General features: G+C 43.0%; 1 protein-coding gene across 1 annotated transcript in view; it reads right to left on the bottom strand.

Moving 5' to 3' along the window:
- Positions 1-21,600, bottom strand: part of ARID1A (AT-rich interaction domain 1A) — an 89,434-nt gene that overhangs the window by 45,816 nt on the left and 22,018 nt on the right. Inside the window, exons 2-4 of the mRNA XM_063140670.1 lie at positions 14,227-14,439; positions 13,295-13,771; positions 11,397-11,510 (exon numbers count right to left, since the gene is read on the bottom strand). Coding sequence (XP_062996740.1) covers positions 11,397-11,510; positions 13,295-13,771; positions 14,227-14,439 — 804 coding nt within the window. The remainder of the gene's footprint in view (positions 1-11,396; positions 11,511-13,294; positions 13,772-14,226; positions 14,440-21,600) is intronic.

Genomic DNA, 21,600 nt, shown 5'->3' with positions numbered 1-21,600 from the left:
AATTCAAGGTGCTGGTTTTGACCTATAAACCTCTAAACGGTTTGGGACCAGGGCATCTGAAGGCCTGCCTCCTACCATATGGATGTATTCATAATTTACAATCAATACAGGTTCTATTATATGTCCCATCATGTAGAGAGGCTAGGTTGGTGGATACTGTAAGGACAGGGTAATTTCAATAGCATAAGAACGTAAGAAGTGCCCTGCTGGATCAGACCAAGGGTCCATCTAGTCCAGCACTCTGTTCACACAGTGGCCAACCAGCCATTGGCCAGGGATGAACAAGCAGGACATGGTGCAACAGCACCCTCCTACCCATGTTCCCCAGCAACTGGTGCACACAGGCTTATTGCCTCGAATACTGGAGATAGCACACAACCATCAGGGCTAGTAGCCATTGATAGCCTTTGCCAGGAATTTATCCAACCCCCTTTTGAAGCCATCCAGATTGGTGGCCATCACTACATCTTGTGGTAATTAGAGTATCCCAATTGTTGAATTATGTCCCAAGGGAAGCAAGGATGGTTCCCTGGCTATTTTATTTTAAAGAGTTTTGTTCCACCAGGCTTTTAATATTGCTCGATGTTGTTTTTATCGTCAGCCCAAATACACCAGTTGTTGGGGAACACAGGTGGGAGGGTGCTCTTGCACCTGCATCCTTCTTGTGTGTTCCTGGTAGACAGCCGATTGTGAACAGAGTGCTGGACTAGATGGACCCTTAGTCTGATCTTATGTAACTTTGCCTTTCATTGTTATCTCAGAATTTATTTTATTTATGCTCCTGTGTTTTATGATGTGACTTTTTTAATGGCAGAATTGTGTATCACCCTGGGTGCTGGTTAGGTAAAAGAATCCAATTTAAAATTAGTCTTTTATCCACCTCTTTCTCAATCTCATTCCTCTCACCCTGGCTGCTCTTGGATTAAAGCAACCAAACACTCTTTGCACTGATTTAGCTTATTTATATGGGGCAAGCAACAACACCGCTGTGGCTCTTCTAATTCAGTGGATATACAAGATTAAGAAACAGCCACTCTTGGGAATCCAAGTTCAGAATTGGGTATCCTCTAGCAGTTTTCTGATTGAATACCAGCCTACCCTGCTTACAGAAGCTGGGCTCAAAGCAGAACAAGAAAGAAATGCCAGTACTGCTTAGAGGGCCTGGGCCTCTTGTCTAATCAGTTCCCTTCCAAGTCGCAGCTGGCTTCATATTTCAGTTAATTTTCTAACCGAAATTGTTCCTAAGAAAACAAAAGCTCCCATCAGGGGAATCTGTAACGTATACAGGCAGGAAGCCATGCTGAGCCACCAATGACTAGAATAGAAACAGGAAACGGGCCCCGGATCGAGCATAGAGTGATCTGCTGCAAACACGGCCTCCTGCACGAAGCACAGGGACAGCAAACTGCATCAGCGGCTCAGAGCAGCATGATTTATAAGGCAGGCCCTGATTGGCTGCCCCTTCGGAGAGAATCAGGCACACAGCCTTCTGCGCTGCTCGGAACGGCCATGACTGACACAGCCGTGGGGGGTGGGGAATTTCCTTCCGAGCACCAGGTTAGACTCACTTCGTTCAGAAGTGGGAGCCAGGGGAGTGCCACATGGACAAACGGCAGATCAGTTCCAAGAAGCAGGTCACACTCAGAAATCATGTCACTGGAATGACGCTAAGATTCCTAGTGAGAGATTTGCTAGTGGCTTTAGAACACATTGTTCGAATGCAGAAAGGCTACTTGTGTGCTGTTGTTTTTATTAAAGCTGAGAAAGGGATTGGGCTCCAGAGAAATAAAAAAATAAGATGTGGGTAGTCACACGCATAGTTTGTTTTGCTATTAGTCTTCCCATGCAAATGAGCAGAGTCATTCAACAGCCAGCTCTTATAGGAACCTTTCTGCCAGAACAATTTGGGAGGCACTGATCCGTCAAACGCCATATGGATCTTTGGCACTGTGTACTGTGGGACCATTTAGAGCAATGCCTAGACAAGTTATAATTAGCAAGCAGATATTATTTTCCCATGAATTTATGAATTGCTGGGCCCAGTTCCACATTACAAACGGAGGGAAAGGGAGGGCTTAGAACCACATTAAGAAGTATATTTTGTCCATGCTGCATAATCTAAGCAAATGACAAAATTCATAGCTCAAATACAAATTTGAAGAGAGCAGGCCTCTCTTTTTTTGCAGAAACTTTGGGTATCAACAAAAACACATGAGCACAATTATATTAGCTCCTCTAGTTAGCCTCAAAAGCATTTGTTTTCCCCTTTAAGAGCAGCAAGCTTGAAACGGCTGAGGACTGACCAGTTTTAGTCAATAAATCTTTAAACATAAAACAGTGCTGATGCATCTCGTAATGGTCTTCCACAGAAGTTGAAATAGGGTTGGCATATCAGAGTTATGCTTGATACCCAAAGCCTGGTCAGTCAAGTTCAAAATCTCCCATTTTGAACTTGAGACACACAGTTTCTTGAACATCATCTTTGCAACTACTGGAGGTGAACAATTGCTGGTATTTATGGCTGGGCCATGCAATGCATTCGTATTTGCTGAGCTATATGTATACCATGATTCTGTGCAAATAAGCGCAGATATGTGGTATTTGACAAAAAAGCAACTTTGAGACACTCCTTTTTTTTAAAAAAAAATGCAAGTGTTGAGCCCTTACGACACTGATGACGAGATGGAAAGTGCTTGAGCAATGCCTGGTGAAATCTCAGAAGCTACGTTGAGTGACTGAAATTTCCAGTGGCAACGGGTAGAACTTCAGGGCCCTGCTTAGCTTCTTGCTCAAACACATGGCAAGCAGAATTATTAAAATTTACAAAGTTATGCAAATATGTGGAGTTTGCATCATTTATACCGATTCCATGTACTGGCAATTTAGCCCTATAGACCAGGCTGTAGTCCTGGAACCTACAATTTCTGCAGACAGAATTGGTACAAGTGTGCTTTTTATATTGTATTTTGTATTTGGGTTTTTAGATTATTGGTTGTTTTATCATGTTCCTCATGGCTTTAATTTTTGTGAACCGCCCAGAGAGCCTCGGCTATTGGGCGATATAAAAATGTAATAAATAAATACAAGAAGTGAAAGTGTCTTTACCTTCAAAAATGAGGGTGGTGAAAGCCTGCAACTACAGCATTTTTTCATGTTCTCAATCTGCTGAGATGTAAGTATGGTGAGATGGGTTACCGCTTAGCCTACCACTATATGCTATTATATGCTTCAAGTACAGATACAATCAATTCTGAGTTCTAGGATTCCAAAGACCAGGTCTATAGCAGCCATCCCCAACCTGGTGTAGTCTAAAACATCTGGATGGCAACTCCCAGCATGGCCAATGGTTTGGAATACTGGGAGTTGTGGTCCAAAATATCTGCAGGGCACCAGGTTGGGGAAAGGTGGTCTATAGGGATGGTTGCTGGGCTTTTATTTCAAGACACTTCCCTATATGCATAAACTGCTCTTGTTGAATGACACTCTCTGGTTATAAAGAAGTAGCACTTACCACTACAGTATCTGAAGAAGGGCTCACCACAGATTCCAAAACTTTGGGACAGAAGACACACTCCCTAGTCCAAGATTTGGGTTAGCTCCTTGTTATGGTACATGCTTATGGTTTATATTCCCATCTGTGAAATGGGGAGCAGACTGATGCCCGGATAAGACATGCAGAAGGCCTAGCTGCATAAAGCCCCACACCTTAGCATCTGAAGATAAAGGTGAGGTTTGGTATGGACACATGATTAACTCAAGCTGTCCATGAGAATCCACTATAATCTTGAGGCAGAGGGGTCCAGGAATTATATAGGCAAATGCATGCCACTGTTAAGGCAGACCAGGTCACTGGCCAGAAACTCCCATTTTGCACTCAGATTCTGTTCATGGGGAGCAGAAGAATAGCCTGGAGTTGCAATAAGGGCTATAATGTGAAGGTATGAGGCATGGATGTGCGCAAGTTCCCAGTGGTGGCACATCATAACACCATTTACCAGAAGCAGAACTTTATAGTGAAGCATTCCACTAAACTACAGCATCAGATTTGAAATCCCAAAGACAAGGCAATTGTTTCAGCCCATGTCAGTGAAGGCTACAGGGGTGCGGGAAGCACATCAGAAACCATGCAAGGTAGGTGTTGCTGTGTTTGCATGCATAGTTGCAGGACCATTGCCTGGGGAATGACATGATTGGTAGAAGAGTTACACAGCTGTAGTGGGTATGTCACAGTTCCTGCATTTAAGACTATTTGGATACTGTTACAGTGTTGGTGCATCACTGTTGATTGAATACAGGACACCAAATGGTTTGCACCAATGCAACAGAGGCACAGCCACCACCGTTCTTAACCTGATCTCAAGAAGGGGCTTTTTAGCAAGTGCAAATTCAGATTTCAATTAATTAAGACAACCGATACATTCCCAGAACAGCCTCACAATTCCCCTTCAAGAATGCAATATGGTTTCAAAGTGTCAGATGACTATCTGCCATGTCTTGGTGTTCAGCTGCCAAGCTTGAATGCAGAAAGAAAAACCACTTCAAATATTAATTAATAAGACTTATCCACACCTAACCATTATTGGGAAGTCTCCTAGAGCATAAGACAAGGTACTCTTTTTTTAAACAACAACAACAACAACACACTTCATAATATGAATGTTCAATACAACAAGGATTATTTGCTTACACACACTTTAGATACTATCCTTGTCCTCCTATAGGTAAGTTTATATTTAGTACAATTCTAATGTAAATGAATTTGAAGGAGACTTCAAACTAATTTTTCAAACTATTACCTAGGGAAGTTATTTGGATACAACAGTGCTTTAAACAGCATTAGCAACAGAGTCCAGTGCAGGCAACATTTAAACCGGTGGTTACATCGAATTAGCACAGCTAAAGTCCACTGACACTTTAAAAATATTTTTGTTTCAGTTACATTTAAAGTTTAACAGTATACTTCCTTGTGGTTCAGGACACGGCTTAGCAGCACAGCATGTCCACGGTTGTGATAATTTCAGCAGCAAACCCAGCAAACCAGCAAAAGCTATCTATTCAGTACGTACAGATGTAGCATTAGACTAGAAATAGTTTCTTCATGCTGAAAATGAATCTACATGTACATGAGTAATAGAAGAGATGATTCAAACAAAATAAATTGATGTGGGTTAGTTACAGAGGTGGACATTTTGTTCTACAAATAGGGCTGTATCAGAAATGTCAAGATGAACCACACATACATGTTTATTTCCAGCAGGACCTGGAAGTCCCTGGTTCAAATTGCATCTCAGTCATCCCTAATTTGGACTATTATTGGTTTCTAAGCCTTTGACATTTATGCTATCAAGTCTGAAAAAATGTCTATGCAACAAAGGACATTTAAAAAACTTAGTAAGCACAGTCAGAATTCACTTAACCATGGTAGACTGCAGGATCACACCCTCGCCCTTGCTTGCTCCTTTCCAGAATACAAATTCCTCCTGCTCTGCATCACTGTTAAGTGTTGTAACAGCAGCGATGTTCATCATAGCTTGTGTGGCACGGAGGCCAAAGGACTGAGCTATGAATCACAAAGCACTTGGTTCAAATCCTACCTCTGCTACTAGTTTCACAGAGCACAGAGTTTAACTATGGGATTCACTTCCATAAGATGTAGTGATCTCCAGCAATGTGGGTGGCTTTAAAAGGGGATTGGACAAATTCATGGAGGAGAAGTCTATCAATGGCTACTAGTCCTGATGGCTATAAGCTACCTCCAGTATCAGAGGCAATGTACCTATAGACACCGGTTGCTTAGGAACATGGGCAGGAGGGTGCTGTTGCTTGCTTGTGGGACTCTTGGTTTGATCCTGCGTGACTTTGCTTATGTTCTTATTGTCTAAGGCCATCTTTCAGCCTCAGCTCCCCCACCCACATGTTATATGAACGTAATAAAAAACACAGCCTTACAGGTTTGTTGTAAGAATTAAGACAAACGAATGTCAAAAATCTGGAACACTTTGAAGCACTAAATCAATACTATTGTCTATTATTTGCAAGGGTGCCAAAAATATACTAGGAACAGTACAGTAAAAGGAGCATACTGAATCCAGTCCACATATTCCAACATTTAATTAGCCTCATCCACAGTCAGTATTGGTGCCATTGCAATTAACCACAATTAAAGAGTGAAATTTGGACTCCCAAGAGGAGAGGGAGAATGTGATCTCAAGGTGCACTCCCAATTGCTTAGCCATGGTTAAGAAATCAGATGTGTTATTATGTACACCAGGCTTTTTTAAAAAAAGCATTTCAATTATTCTATTGAATAACTGCCCAGGTTTTTATGGGTCTTCATATATATTTTTAGTGATTTTAGCCACCTTGAACTCTTAAGGAAAGGCAAGATAGAAATGTTTTAAGCCACCAATATGAAAGCCAAAGTTCTCAGAATGGGGAATTTATTGGCCAACCAATAGCCAAGATGCATGGGTCCAATGAATCAAAGATGGGCAGTAAAAAAAAATGTTGACTTCTGTGCAACGTCACCACTCTGCCAAGAGATACTCAACAGCAGAATGGCAATTTCTGGAACACAGATATGTGAAGTCAGAAGTGGTCTATACATCCTCCTTGCACTGGCATTGCCCACTCAGAAGTGTTGCATCATTGTACAGCCTGAGCAATCCACAGACCCTTTTGTATCCCCCTTTTTGTATACCCAAACAGACAATATTCATCAGGTTGTTAAATCACATGCTGCTCAATATCATAGAAGTGGAGCCAGGAAAAGAAATATGAGAACATCCTATCGTCTTACCAGAAATGTAAAGAAGAGTAGTCCTAGTCTCTGCATAAATCAGATCGTAGCAATAAAAATCATACCACTTCACTATACCAACTAGTGCATCTGACCATTTATATTAGAACTATGATGTGTCAACATGGCAATTAGGACTGTTCTTTCTTGACATCTAGTGAAGATAGTTTCATCATATTTTGAGCTGTGGCAAAGTTATTCTAGCCTAGTCAACATCTTGACCTTATTTTTATTGTTCCCAATATTTTACCATGCGTATTACTGCTAGCAGATTATATCATCACTCAGAACAGTTAAGTGCTCCTAGAACACTGCCAACCAAATAAATTATTCCTTTAAATTAGAGCAACAAGACATGTGTGTGTTAAATCCAGCCTTTTTAGAGGTGTCAAGCTAGAGGTGAAGAGGTGTGATGAAAGTAGCATTTATGGCAACAAAATATGCTGGCAGGTGGGTCACTTTAGGTGACGCACGTTAGGTTGCTGTCGCACACACTCTTCTCAAGAGTGACCCTTCCGAAAGAACAGGGCTTTAAATACAAGGAACTGAATAGAATACTCAAAGTTTTCAAGATGAACAAGAGTATGTATAAAGAAAAACAGGAAATTGCAAAATATTCACTTCTGGTCATAATCATGAAGCCCTAATCCAGGGGTTTCCCTAAATTGCTGGGATGCAGCCTCCCACAAAGTCTGATCACAAATACTGCAGTGCTTGTTCAGACAGATATGCTCTTGGGTCTTCTAGAATTGCTGAAGTATATGCCTCTGCCCACATTTTAGGCAAATTCACTTTGGGCTGTGCTATGTCTGTACTGCACCATTCAGTTGCCATCCAACTGAGCAGGGCTAAGAGAAGAACAGGGACAAGGCTCAGCTCATGGCTACTGAACAAGTCAGATTTAATAGGGCTGTTGCCCAGGATATAGAGCATAACCTGCAAGTGGTATTTCCAAGGACAAGGTTCAGCTTTTGACTACTGATCACCACTGTTCACCACTCTGTTTCTGTTCACCACTCTGCTGCTAAGATCATCTTCTTGGCTCGCCACTCTGACCATGTAACTCCACTTCTGAAATCTCTTCATTGGCTTCCAATTCACTTCAGAATCCAATATAAACTTCTCCTGTTGACCTACAAAGCTTTTCACTGTCTAGCTCCTTCCTATCTCTCCTCTCTCATCTCACACTATTGCCCCGCTCGTGCTCTTCGCTCCTCTGATGCCATGTTTCTCGCCTGCCCAAGGGTCTCTACTTCCCTTGCTCGGCTTCGTCCATTTTCTTCTGCTGCCCCTTACGCCTGGAACGCTCTTCCAGAACATTTGAGAACTACAAGTTCAACCACAGCTTTTAAAGCTCAGCTAAAAACTTTTCTTTTTCCTAAAGCTTTTAAAATTTTGTTCTGACTTTTACTGTTAGTTTTACCCTACCCAGTGCCTGTTTACCCTACCCTGTGCCTGTTTTCATTCTCTTCCCCTCCTTATTGTTTTATTATGATTTTATTAGAACGTAAGCCTATGCTTACATTCTTGCTGTTTACTGTTTTACTCTGCACAGCACCATGTACATTGATGGTGCTATATAAATAAATAATAATAATAAAAAAATACTGAACAGGACAGATTGAATAAGGGAGTGCACAGGATACAGAGCACAACCTGCAATTGATGCAAGCAACATTTTCACCTACACACTGAGGGCTCACAATACCTATCAGTAAAGGTGGGTGTGTGGGAAAATAGTCCTTCATATACGAAACAGCCAGATGTGAAGCCGGCCATGACAAAGGATTTCTGGATTAACTCGTGGCTTTAGGAAATTAGATGTACAAGTTAGAGCAGAGGCCTTCAATTAGTGGGTCATGCCCTGACCTCAGGTGGGTCACACCAGCAGCATCGTCTCCTTTTTTGTACTTATTTTGGGTTAAATTTAAAGGAAGGGAGTAAGAGAGCAAGAGAAAGGCAGAGAGAAAACTGGACGTATTAGGTGGGTCCCACATGCAGACCTCCATGATCCCACTCGCCATCCTCACCATAGTAAGCCTCGTCACTCCCACCCGACAGGAGATGGAGAGGGGAGAGATACAATCCCCTCAGTTGTGCTGAGCTTCAGAGGACTCTAAACCTCAACACAACCACTACAGGGAAGATCCAAATGGTCAGCTGAAGAGGAAGCTGAAGCTGACCATTTGGATACCGGGTTACAGAAGGACTCCAAAGTGTGCGTTTACTGCCTACAGACCCCAGCCTTTCTGGTCAGAGGGAAAAGCTGGGACACGTTTGGGAGGTGGGTAGCAGAACTACTTCAAGTGCTCAAACAAATCCTAGCACCAGGTTTGGAGCTAGAGTGAAGGAGCAGGCAGGGTCCTTACACTGAGCTTCATACGCACATAGGGAGCTGCCTTATTCTGAGACAGACCACTGGTCTGTATAGCCCAGCATTCAGTACTGTCGACACTTGACTTACAGCGGCTCTCCAGGGTCTCAAGCAGGATTCCTTGTGCATTCTAAGCATGGGCTCTACCATTGAGCTACAGCCCCCCAACTTCCAAGATCCTCCGATGCCGAAACTGCGGGACCCTGTCAGCCTGCTTTTCCAGTGCTAAACTTAGAGCTGCGGGGTGTGGAGCAGGGCATTGCCCTGACCTTTCACAAATGTACAGTATAAAGTCAGAAACCAACAGCCCAAACCTATGGATCTCTACTCAGAAGTCAATCTCACTAAGTCCAGTGGGGCTTTCTCCCAGGTAAGCATGCATAAGACTGCAGTGATATTGGAGTAAGCCCTACTGCACACAGTGGGATTGACTTCTGCCTAGGATAGCACTGGAAGGGAGAGCTCTTGGCAGGTAGGAGTTTGGTTTGGTTACCAATGCCTGACAACATCTGTGGACACCCAGTTTTCTTGCACTTTGTGTTCTAAAATCTAAAGAACTTGAAGACTGCTGAGTTGGGAGAATGCAAGAAACTGCCAAGCTCAGTCCGAAGAAGCCAGATAGAAAATCTCAAATCCCTAATAAATATTAACACTTTGTAGAGCATCTAAGGACTTCGTCTGTCCAAGCCTTAGTCACACAGGTAAGAGGCCTTCTAATAACCCCACCCTTAAAGAAGCTGAATTTCAGCAGATTGCATGAAACAACATTCCACTGTTGTTTTCAAATTTGAAAACATGCTTACTTTGCTCTGAACAAGGGTCAGTCCACTATAAAGCAACTTAATTCCAACAAATGCCAAAGAAAGGACTGGAAGGCAGAGTCACCGCAGGACAGAATGAAACTGCTACCCACTATGCCAGTTCAGCATTAGAGCAATTTCTCCACTCGCTTTAGCAGCAAAGCCTACAGAAAGCGAAGACCCAAAGTCTGGTCAAATGGAAGGACATGAAGGACAACAGCTCATCACGGAAGGGGAACACTTCCTCTTTGATCAGGGTCTGAGGAGTTAACCCCCCTCCCCCAGTAATGGTGTTAACAGCAAGCTTGTTTTCATTTCACAGCAGGCATGATTCGATTCTACAACTTCCCTCACTTCAGGGTTGGAGGATAAGAACTACATCCCATACTACTCAAGAATATGTATTTTTTATTAATACGACTTTTACTGAGCTGTTGCATGTTGACTTCCTCTTTAAGGAGGATCTAATAAATCTTGTAAACATATAGTAAGCGCAGTTTCTGCCATGCACCAAGTTCCTTGGCATTTTGTTCATGCAACGGCAAATTTGAGAGGCGCATGACTCTGAAAGCCACACACTCGAGCCGAAGTGGAAGCAACCAATTCTAGGTCAGCGGCTCAAACTCCCCTTTGAGCCTGCTGGGGGCAGTCTCTTGAGGAGCAGCTTGGCGCTGGGCCAAGGCACTAAATAGCTTTTCCAAACACTACGAAAAGGCTGTCTTTTCAGGAACAGGGAAGAGCTATACATATGAAGTCATTAGCCTACTAATTATCCCCCTCATGAGACATACACAAGATATAGCAACGGCCATAAATAGGCAGTTCTATGTATGATCTATTACATCACCCACTACTGTACACTGATGGCCACCAAAAATGAATTGGACCACCACTAAAAATTTAAACCCTCAGTCTCCCCACCATATTTAAGGCTAGTGTTTGACTAAAATAACAGGACCAGGTATCTAGCAAATGGCTTCAGGACATGCGAGGCTTAGAGGCAATAGCTGACCAGCATCTGAAGGTACAAAGCAGATTTTCCCATCTGCTGAAAATCAGGTCAGCCTTGTTGACTTCATCAACCAGTTGATTTCAGAAGCCCTAGAAGCAGCTAAATCAACAGCAGCAAAAAAAAACCCGCTTACAACACAGCAGCAATTTCTACTAGAACATGTGCCGACAAGAGTTTACTACAAGAGCAAGCAATAGCAGAGATTTCAGCATATATAATCTCTTAAATGTCAGGCATACTACTATAGCCTAAGTAGGAATTTGACTGGTATTCTAGAATATTTGGGGGTGGGTTTTCAGGGTTCTACAGTACATGGAAGTCCTCCTTTTTCATTTCCATCTAGAACGCTGCACACAATGAATATCCTGATGTGCCTCTAATATCTCATCCTAAGCCATTTTCAAGACTCACCGGCAAGCTAGAGGGTCTTGACTGAAGATTCAAATTCACATCTTCTTGCCCTTTGCTGGAAGCCATTGAGGCAGCAGATGATGCTTGGGACCCAAATGAGTCTTGTGATAACTCCTAGAATGCAAGAGACCAGTCCAATTAAAAAAAACAACAGGAAAGCAATTGTATCCTCACTCTGGTTCACAGCACTGACCATAAGAAGTGAAAAACTGTTGTATCTCCATGATTGGCTCCAATCAACTGCCTCAAATGATGGCTGTAGTTTCATTACAACTGTCAATAGCAGCATGCATTGTTGCCTTTGAATCATGAATGAAGGATGATAACAGCAATTCTCATGCCCCACTGAAGAGTTTGTCTTGTAAGCACTTTCATGACTTCAGTCTTTTTCCTGTGACTGCTACAGCTACAGGTTAACTGCCCTGAAAAAGCACCTAAGGAGCAAACTTTCCAGAGCTACAGCCAACCAAACACAGTTGCATATGCAATCGAGAGGGCCAGGATCAGGTGAGAAGTGGTCAACTTTGCACCTTTCTTGTGACTTTTAGAGTACTGGCTCTTTAAGGCAAGAGGCAATCAGATGCCTCTAAGCTCTAGCTAGCGGATACCCTAAATTGCCTTGCTGTGCTTCCCAGATGAGCAATACAGGAGGGGCTCTTGGGCAGCTCTCTGTCTCTGCAAAGAGATAGGGAGAGAGAATGCAAAGACTAGCTGCTCCCACAAGCACTCTGCCATTCCTTGTGCTTGGAAACATGGTAAGTGCTCAGACACTTAGCTCCCTGGCCCATAGCCCACTTCCTTTCCCTACCAGTGAGACAAAGTGGAGGCAACAACTCTGTCCAGATCTTTCCACACCTCTGGCGTTAAACTGAAGGCATGGAAAGAGACCCAAGGCAGACCTTTGTCTCAATCGTGCAGAAAACTGCTGGGCTGAGGTGCTAGCCTTCCTCCACTCTCTCTTATGCTTCCCATGGTCAGCACCATAGGGCTGCACAAAACACACGCAGGGGATTTTGAAACAGAAGAGCTCTGAGCTCTTTAGGCTCCTGTTTCATTTTCCTTCAACATGGTTTTACATTCAACAAACACACACACACACACACACACACACACACACACACACACACCCTCATTACCTCTCTCCTCTTTAGTAACTGTGATGAGCATCTTCGTTCTGACAAGCACCTTAGCTTTTATCTGCTATTTGTCCAGTTGCTTACATCCAAATTTCATGTAATCTAAAGTCCCATTTTTGACAGCCAGTGTGGTGTAGTGCATAGAATATTAGACTAGGACAAGGAAGACCCAGGTTCAAATTCCCACTCCACCTTATGAAGAACAATGGGTTACTTTGGGTCAGCCATTACCTGTCAGCCTAACAGGGTTGTTTGCAAGGCTGAAATGGGAGTGGGGAGGAAGAAGAGAAGAAAAAAGAACCATGTGGACTCCTTGGAGGAAAGATGGGATACGGATGTAATAATATATCTAATTCAGGCCATCCATGATCTGTGGTATCCCATATACCTTGGCATAAACCCCACTGTTTATGCAGTTACAAACTGAAAGCAAAAGAAGGTGCTTTATTGAACTTCCTGGTGGGAGGCATATAAGGCTATATAAAGCTGTGTTCGGTTTGGTGGGGTGTGTGAAGGTCTGACCCAACTGGAGTTTGCAGCTAACGGTACTTCATGCTTTTACACATCTTGATGGCCACTTGGCCCCTTGCCATTCTGCATTTTTACCTCTGCATTAAAAGCAGAAAGAGCCTACGCAAGCGTGGAAAGGTCACAACCGAGTCTCATCGGTTACCGTAACGGCACTGTTTTCCTAAGAGATACAGCAAATTTGTTCCGCGGCTGGCCATGTAAAGACCGGCTAGCAGACGGAAGACGTCCTACCTGTGGAGGTGGGAAGCGCTGCTGAGAATACGCCGACTGCTGCTGAGACTGGGACTGAGGGTAAGATGCCGACTGTTGGGAAAGCGCCGAGGTAGCAGACTGCTGAGCTTGCTGCTGCTGCTGCTGCTGCTGCTGCTGGTAGGGTGACTGTGACTGCTGCTGAGCGTAGGGAGGCTGACTCTGTGGATGCTGCTGCTGGGCTGCGGCCGGCTGCTGAGGATACGGAGATGGAGACTGCTGATGTGGTGGTTGGGACTGCTGCTGGGAATATGGGGGCTGGGATGACTGAAGCTGTGGCGGCTGAGACTGGGCTTGCTGTTGCTGATAAGAAGGCTGAGCGTGGGGGGTCTGAGATGGTGGCTGCTGGGCATAGGGAGGCTGCTGCTGTTGCTGGGGATGAGGACTCTGCTGGTTGTAATAGGGAGTCTGGCTCTGCTGCCCGTATCCACTCGGGCCCTGCTGTCCGTACGGAGGGATCTATATACAAGGGAGAAAACACACACACAAAGAGCAGCAGATCAGGAAGGTGCTGAACAAAGGACTGGAGCTCAGGGAGAGGCAGCCGACAAACCACCTCTGGAAGGTTAGGATACCATCACGGCTGGTTAGAGTACAGTGCAGAAACAGAACGAAAAACCGCACACACCTCTTGGTTGTTTACCTAGGACAGGCTTCCCCAACCTGGGGGGATGTGTTGGGATCACAACTCTCATCATCCCCAGTCAGCATGACAAGCTGATCTAGTGGCACCACTACATCATAAAGGAACATCAGGTACCCTTGCTCATTACGCTGGGATGTGGTCACTTGTTTTACGCAAAACAGTAACCGTTTTATCCTATTTCAGGTTTTAAGCATCTACTACCAGTTTATGAAGGTAAGCATACGATTAATGAGGAGTGCACTTTTAAAAGACGTTCATTTCGCTTTACCTGCTGTGCATAAGAGACGCTGCCCATTGCAGCTTGCGTCCTGCTTAGAGTTCCCATTGGGTATCTCTGGGGAGTCTGTGGCCCGTATGGCTGTCCTGGATATCCATGGCCTTGCTGTTGGCCTGACTGAGGTCCCTGCTGTTGTGTGTATAGGTTGTTTCCTCCATAAGGCTGAGGTCTCATCTTCCCCATCTGATCCATTGGGCTGGATGGCTAGGAAATAAAATAGCAATATTTGTTACATTCGTAAGAAACTATCCAAATGATGTAACTTCTTACTCACAAAGGACTGAAATATCACTTCAAACAGACACACGGCAAAATTCACACACACTTTTTACTACCAGAAAAAGTTGCCAACCAATTAACATTCACCAGCAAACTAAGAAGGCAGAAGAAAAGCCAACTCTTGACCAACTGAGACATAGGCATCATAGTATATTACTACCTGCTCTGGGGAAAACGTACAGCTCTGGAGTAAGTTACCTTACTACAATAATATATGCCTGGAAGTTTAGAATTATAAATATATATTTTTCTTCACAACAAAAATATATTCCCTATTTTTTTCCAGCACTGAAAGTCAAGGAAGTTCTAAGATCATGAAACAGTTTCATCCCACAAGTAAGAAAAGATAAGATAAGCAATTATGCAGACGTTTTTCATACAACCACCTTATTAAATTAGTCTGTACAAAAGAAACCTTTCATTATCCTCATCCTCATCACTCCAGAATTTACAGTCCTACGAGATAACTCAAATCTCACAGGAGGGAGGGAAGGAGTGGTTTCCACCTGAAGACCATACTCAAAAGTAATCTTTCTGCTGCATTCACATCAGACAGGGTCTTACTCAAAATGCCCATGGCTGTGTAGAATCCATCCAGTCCTAATAGGTTTACAACAGTACAAGCACTCAGTTCTACTTAGTTGGCCAGTGTGTTTTAAGTAGAGGCACACTTGCTAATACAGGAAGAGGTTACACATAGCATACATAAATACAAAGTAAAAGCAAATCCTAAAGCAAAATTACGTTTATTAAATTTCGGCTACCGTTGTTATCTAACCCCCATTGTCAGTCAATTTGCTCCTTCCTCAGGCTCCCAAATAAATATTCCAGCTCTTTCCTATTAAGCAGGTATCACCATCTTTCCAACATTCAAGAGGTCTGTTTGGCAACAAACTGGCATAACGTTCCAGTGTTCTTAGATGTTATTTAGTATTCTAGATTGCTAATGTATCTGCATATCATATAAAACAGAGCAACTTTTCCATTTGACTAGAAGTTAAATTTTGGGGTCTGAAAAGCAAATTAAGAAAACAAGATTCCTCCTGCAAGGCAAGCAAATGGCTTTTAGGAGAACATATTAATACACGGTACTTTCCTCACACTTGTGTACAATATAGTCAGTATGATGCTAAAAAGATGGGTTATTGACAGCTTTAGATTTCCAAGGAGTGGTTTAGATGCTGTCTTTATATAAATGCCAGAGAGTTTCAGCTATTGGGTGGTATAGAAATGTAACAAATTAATGCTATTGATGTACATCCACATATTTTGGACTACAACTCCCAAAATCCTAATCACTGTCCTTGTTAGCTGAGGCATATGAGGGCTGCACTCCAACACATCTGTAGGGCAACAGGTTTCCTACCCCTAATGTAAAATTAGTTCTTAGGTTAACTCTGGGTTGTTTAACCCATGAATAACCCATACTGTCCAAGTTCACACATCAGGAAAAAAACTATGATTGGGCCAATCGGAAGTCACATATTCAAATTGGAAGCAGCCTGATTGTGGCAAGTGTTCCAGCAAATTGTGAATTAACCCACGATTTGCCAGGGTTACACCTGAACAGGTCCAATTATCTCAACTGGTGGTTTTGGGAAGGACATCTTCTGCCAACACCATCTTGCCTTCTTTAAAATCTGGAAAAATAATATGCAACATGGAACCCACAGGTACAAATCCTGTGTAGATTTGTGGGGTGTGGGGTTGGGGGTGTGGGGTCTAAAAGTTTCCAGGTATTAAAGTTTGGTTCACAAACTACAGTAATGATATGTGTTGGCCATTCCTCAGATGTTCCATTACAGTCCACCACTCTCTTGCACTAGAATTCTCTATTCTTCACCAGTGTGGTGTAGTGGCTAAAGTATTGGACTGGGAGTCGGGAGATCCGGGTTCTAGTCCCCACTCAGCCATGGAAACCCACTGGGTGACTTTGGATCAGTCACACTCAGCCCAACCTACCTCACAGGGTTGTTGTTGTGAGGATAAAATAAAAAGGAGGAAAAAAGGCGGGATATAAATGTAATAATAAATAAATAAGATGTGAAACTAATGTTGATCACTAAACATTGACGTGAGGAAGAGCTGTCAGAGCTCAATATACCCTCCGATATTTTACAAGAGACAGAAACTGCCATTGAGAGGAAAATGTGATACCAGTTCATTTGCAAGAATACTTCAGGATAAAATAAGGAAATACCAAACCCTGACTGCAAAGAGCTTGAGATTCTTTTTTGGACTGACACAGGAAATCCTTTCAAAGAGGAAACCACAGGAATAGATTACCATGATTACACTTCAAACACTAAAGGGCCTTCCACAGACACACATAACAGAGGAAGGCACTGCTCCTTGATCATTGAAACCCTGACCCCCTGCTTACAACTCACCTATATTCAAAGAAATTGCAAGCAATCTCAGAATTGCTGGTTCCACAGCACTTTCCAAAAACCCAAATCAGAACAAAATGAGAGTACTGACCATCACACACATCTTCAAACTTGTTCTCCTTGCGCACAGCTGCTAATCTGTCCCAATGGGTCAAATGCACATCTACATTCCATGAAGAGCAAAGGCACCAATTTCTATACCTTTCCTGATACAAAAAGGCGTAAACTGAAGCAACCCTGGAGAGACTGCAATTATCCTGTGAAATGCCACTTGGCGGTCAGGCACAAGGGGTAGCTTAAATATTTTAGAAGCAGCATTTCTCTCTTCCATCACCCCTGAGCAATGCATTTTAACACACATGCAAACAGAGCAGGTTAAACTTTGTAGACTCCAAACACAATGCGGCCTCTTCTAAAAGAGGTACAGGCTGTTCCAATGCGGATATGAACGCCTCCTCCCCCAATACTTGTTAGGGGCAATTTATATAACCATCAAGCACACAGAGGCTGCTGGAAATCTGATTTAAAGCAAAGGAGTGCACTCATTCTCTACCTGTGGTGAGCTTTTCATGTTCAGGCACCACTATACATAGGATATTTTTGAGACTTACAAAATGCTACCGGAAGCATGGCTTTGCAGTGGCATGCTAAAGGAGAGTCTGTGCTTAACAGTTGCGCAGTCTGGCCTCCTCCTGGAGGAAGCCACTGTCACTTTCCCCATTCCCAATCCACATTTGCACAGTAGTCCGAAAAAAGTGGCTGCCTTGTAGCCATATAACTGGCAGCGCTATTACTTTTTGAGGGCGAGTGATCTCAAACAAAACAAAGCAAATGTTTTCTAGATGCAAAAGCCTGTTATGACAGTGCCACAAATTCAGTTTCTGATAGCGAAATAAAGCAAAGAGACACTAATATAAAGCACTTCATTGTTCAAGATTATAGGTATTACTACACTTAATTGTAGAAACGGAGAGAGAAAACAAGAATCCTGAAGCACTTGTAAAATGGCTGTGTGCGTTAAAGGCAAAGCAGAATTCTATCCCTCGGATTATGGAGAAAATGAAAAACCCACCTCAGATCTGGAATTTATTCCTGACCGGATTTGTCATCTGCTTTATAATAATAATAAAAAAAAAATAAAGTTTTTTTTAAAAAAGAGTCTTGCTGGCTCTTTAACGGAGAGAAGCCCTAATTGATTCCCACAGTAATTAACCTGCATTTTACCTCAGAGTGTGCTAGTTAAGGAAGTCAGCACAGCTATTTATAACTCATCTCAAATTGAGGGCAGACTGCCTAAAATCTAACACATCCCAGCTGTACTCCTGTTTGAACTGGGGCCAAGGGAATTTTTTAAAGCAATCTTGGCACTGAATGAATGACACCAACACTATGAGAGCACGAGTGGTTGTGTTGTGGTGACGTAGCAGCGGAGGTGGAATGGGAAGGGGGGCAAGTGTACTGTAATCCCTCTCCGGCGTGCTCCGAGTTCATAGGCCCCAACCCTGCAGTCCCTGTACAGTAAAGCCAGGAACCACCCACTGAGAGCTAAACACAGGAAATGTCTTTTCCTCTAAACGCCTTTAAGTGAGAAGCACATGGCTAATCTGCATAAAAGCAAAGCCACACCACCCCTGCCAGGAAGGTTAGCGCTTCGTAATCTCTGACCAGGAGGCTGCCTGCCTCAGAGAACTTGGACCTGCGCCTGATAACCCAGAAAGAGCTGAGAGAACAGATGGGTAAGGGCCCCAAGCAGCAACAGCAACGGGCCACGTGACTCTCCACATGGCCTTGAAAGCACAAACTATTGTTTGGCGGCTGGGCTCCTGTACAAAGACGGCAAGACTGCTTTCCTAGGCAATCCAAGGAGAAGCAGCAGCTGTTCCTGCCGCTTCTGCTATTGGACCCTGCCACGCTCAAGCTAGTCAAGAGGACAGAGACCACTGAACCCCTGGGACCTGAAGCCACCAAACGGATGAAAGCTCTCACCAACAACACACAGATTTAATGCAGCTTGGCAAATGCACAGATGCAGTTTCCATCAGCTCCCCACAGCTGAACCCAGATGGGATCATGGACAAATGAAAGGAAGAAATTAGATTTCTGCTCAAAAAAAGAAAGAAGTGTTGTGTTTGTGGCACAGGGAAGACATTATTTCAGTGTGTGTGTGTGTGTGTGTGTGCGCGTGTGTTTTAAAGGTATCTGAGGTTCCAAAGAAATGATCAAGTAACTTTTTAGGTTCACACTGCCAGGTTTAAAACAAGAATAACTTTAAAACAAAGAGGGGTGATTGGCTGCTACCCATTTGCTTTTATTACAACAGTGTTCAAGGCTTCAGTGCAATGGCTGAAAGACTGGCTGTGTTCAAACATAATCATTTGGCATTATGAAAACGAGCTGCACCGAGCCCCAGGCTCACATGCCTCCTTTCTCTTCCAGAACAGCTTCCACTTCCATTTTAGTTTAACCACAGTTTAGCATTACATCCAACCCCCAAAACGTGCTTAAACTTAACTATGGTTTGTTGGAACAAATTATGGTTTATGATGTAGAAGCTTCTTTGCGTCTGCACTGGAGAAGGAATGGGGAGGAGGGGAAGCACACAATCCTAAGGCTTACTGCAGCTCATTTTCATAATGCTGACCATGGTTTAGCATTACGTCGAAATAAAGCCATTGGGAATCATGCTTTCAGAAAAGCTCACATATTTTTGCTTAGTTCTAAGTAATAAACAGAGGAGTAATGGGCCATATTAGCTTGACATTCAATAAAGAGCACTACAACCCCCTCATTGACAAGGTAAGATGCATATGAACAAAACCATGGGGTAACCCTGATTAAGAGAAATTGTTCCCTACCATTTAGACGTCTTGCGCTGTTTGGGAAAACCAAGAACTGCTTATTCACCTTGGATTCCATGGTATACATTTGAAATTTCCCCCAAAGGTAGAACCCATAGAACCAGAAATGACACATCTAGCTGTAGTATTTCAGAATTGCAGGGAAGAAATCTGGCACATACACACAGAGAGATTGGGCCAAGGTCACCCAATAAGATTCATGGCTGAGTGAGAATTTAAACCAAATCTAGCACACACTCATTTACTCTGCATTAGCTTTTTATGAAAATTCCTAAGCTGTAGCAGCCTTCTAGCATACTTGCACTTGAAGCAGGGGAGAAATTTCAAAGTGACACAAAGCACATGCCCCCAAAATTCTAAATGGAAAACCCAGTAACATTAACTCACTGTGGAGCTTTCAGACACTATTTAGCCTCTTCATCTGTAAAGTGAAAATGCAACCCACATCATATAGAGGATGAATCATCATTAAGTGGGTTTTTTTTAATCATCCAAAACTCCCATTCCAAACTCATAGTAAAGGAAGCACTTCAAATTAGACATGAGAACTCTATACATGCTTACTAATAAAGGAAAGAAAGGAATTACAAGAGAAGAAGACACCACCCTTACATTTTCCCCATGGTTTTGTATATCAAGGCAAAAAGAAAAAGAAAAGCCAAGTTGGGTAGGAATGTTTTTGAACATTCTTCCTCTCTTCAATGCCCTCCTCAAACCGTACCCTTTTCCATAAAGCCTTTGGCACAACTCTACAGTCTGCATCCTCTACTGAAACGAAGCTCAGGTATGTGTAACTGTTCTCGTCGCCTTCTTCCTCACCTCCCTCTATGTTTAGCATGACAAATTTTAGACTGCAAGTTTCTTAGCGGAAGATCTCTGTATTTGTTACCTGAAAAGCACCACAGACATTGATTAACAAGGCATAAGCAACTCATTCTTGCTCATGAATTATTCCCCTTCCAAACAAGGCCTCCTAAACAGAGTTGAGCCATGGCAGCCATTGTTCTGCCAATTTACTGTGTGAAGCTCAATCCACACACAACTATGAAAGGTAGGTGGGTTTTTTTCCAAAATGAATGGTTTGTTAGGAAGCAGATAAGGCTAATGTAGTTTCTGTCAACTAGGGATAGATGAATCGGACAATTTCCAGTCTGTGTCACTTTTGCACATGCTCACTACAAATCTATACAGTCTCATTTCCATCATTAATCTAAGCTTTTTTTCTAAATCCACATGAAAATCTTTATTTAAATGCACATTCTTGAAGGGGTTTTTCTCCCTCAAAAGCATTTCCTGTTTTTTTTATGCCAAGAGCTGCATCAAAAAATTCAGAAGTGCAAAATCCAATGGATAGCTATGTTCTGATCCACACATTAATCCAGGAGGTACAGATTCAGATAGATTCACATCAGAATTTGCAAAGATTGAATTTCTCAACCTTCCCTACTTTCAAGGCTTGGCAATAGTAGTACCAGAAGCAAGAGAGAGTACTCAACAGTAGCAACAGCAGTGACAGGATGAAGTCTATATCAGATGTTCTGAAACTATGGTCCGGAAGCTCCATTCAGATTGTAGAAGAGAGGAGAATCACTTGGTTCGTACAAACAATCCATGGTTTGTGAAACATAGGTTGTTTGTGAGTGCACCTGAGCAAATTTGCTGGTTCCCATCCACTTGCCCACTTCCAAGTAACAACCCAACTTCCTGGGTTGTTTCGTGATATGCGAACCCTGAAACTGTGAGTTGTTTAGGGGTTAAACAACCAAGAGTTAACCCATGGTTTGTTGTCAGGTTGAAATTGAAAGCAGAAGTGGCAAGTGGGAGGAGGCAGAGTAGTT

Source organism: Elgaria multicarinata, chromosome 13 (assembly GCF_023053635.1).
Source record: "Elgaria multicarinata webbii isolate HBS135686 ecotype San Diego chromosome 13, rElgMul1.1.pri, whole genome shotgun sequence".
NCBI classification, from domain to species: Eukaryota; Metazoa; Chordata; class Lepidosauria; order Squamata; family Anguidae; genus Elgaria; species Elgaria multicarinata.
This window is presented reverse-complemented; position numbering and strand designations above follow the sequence as displayed.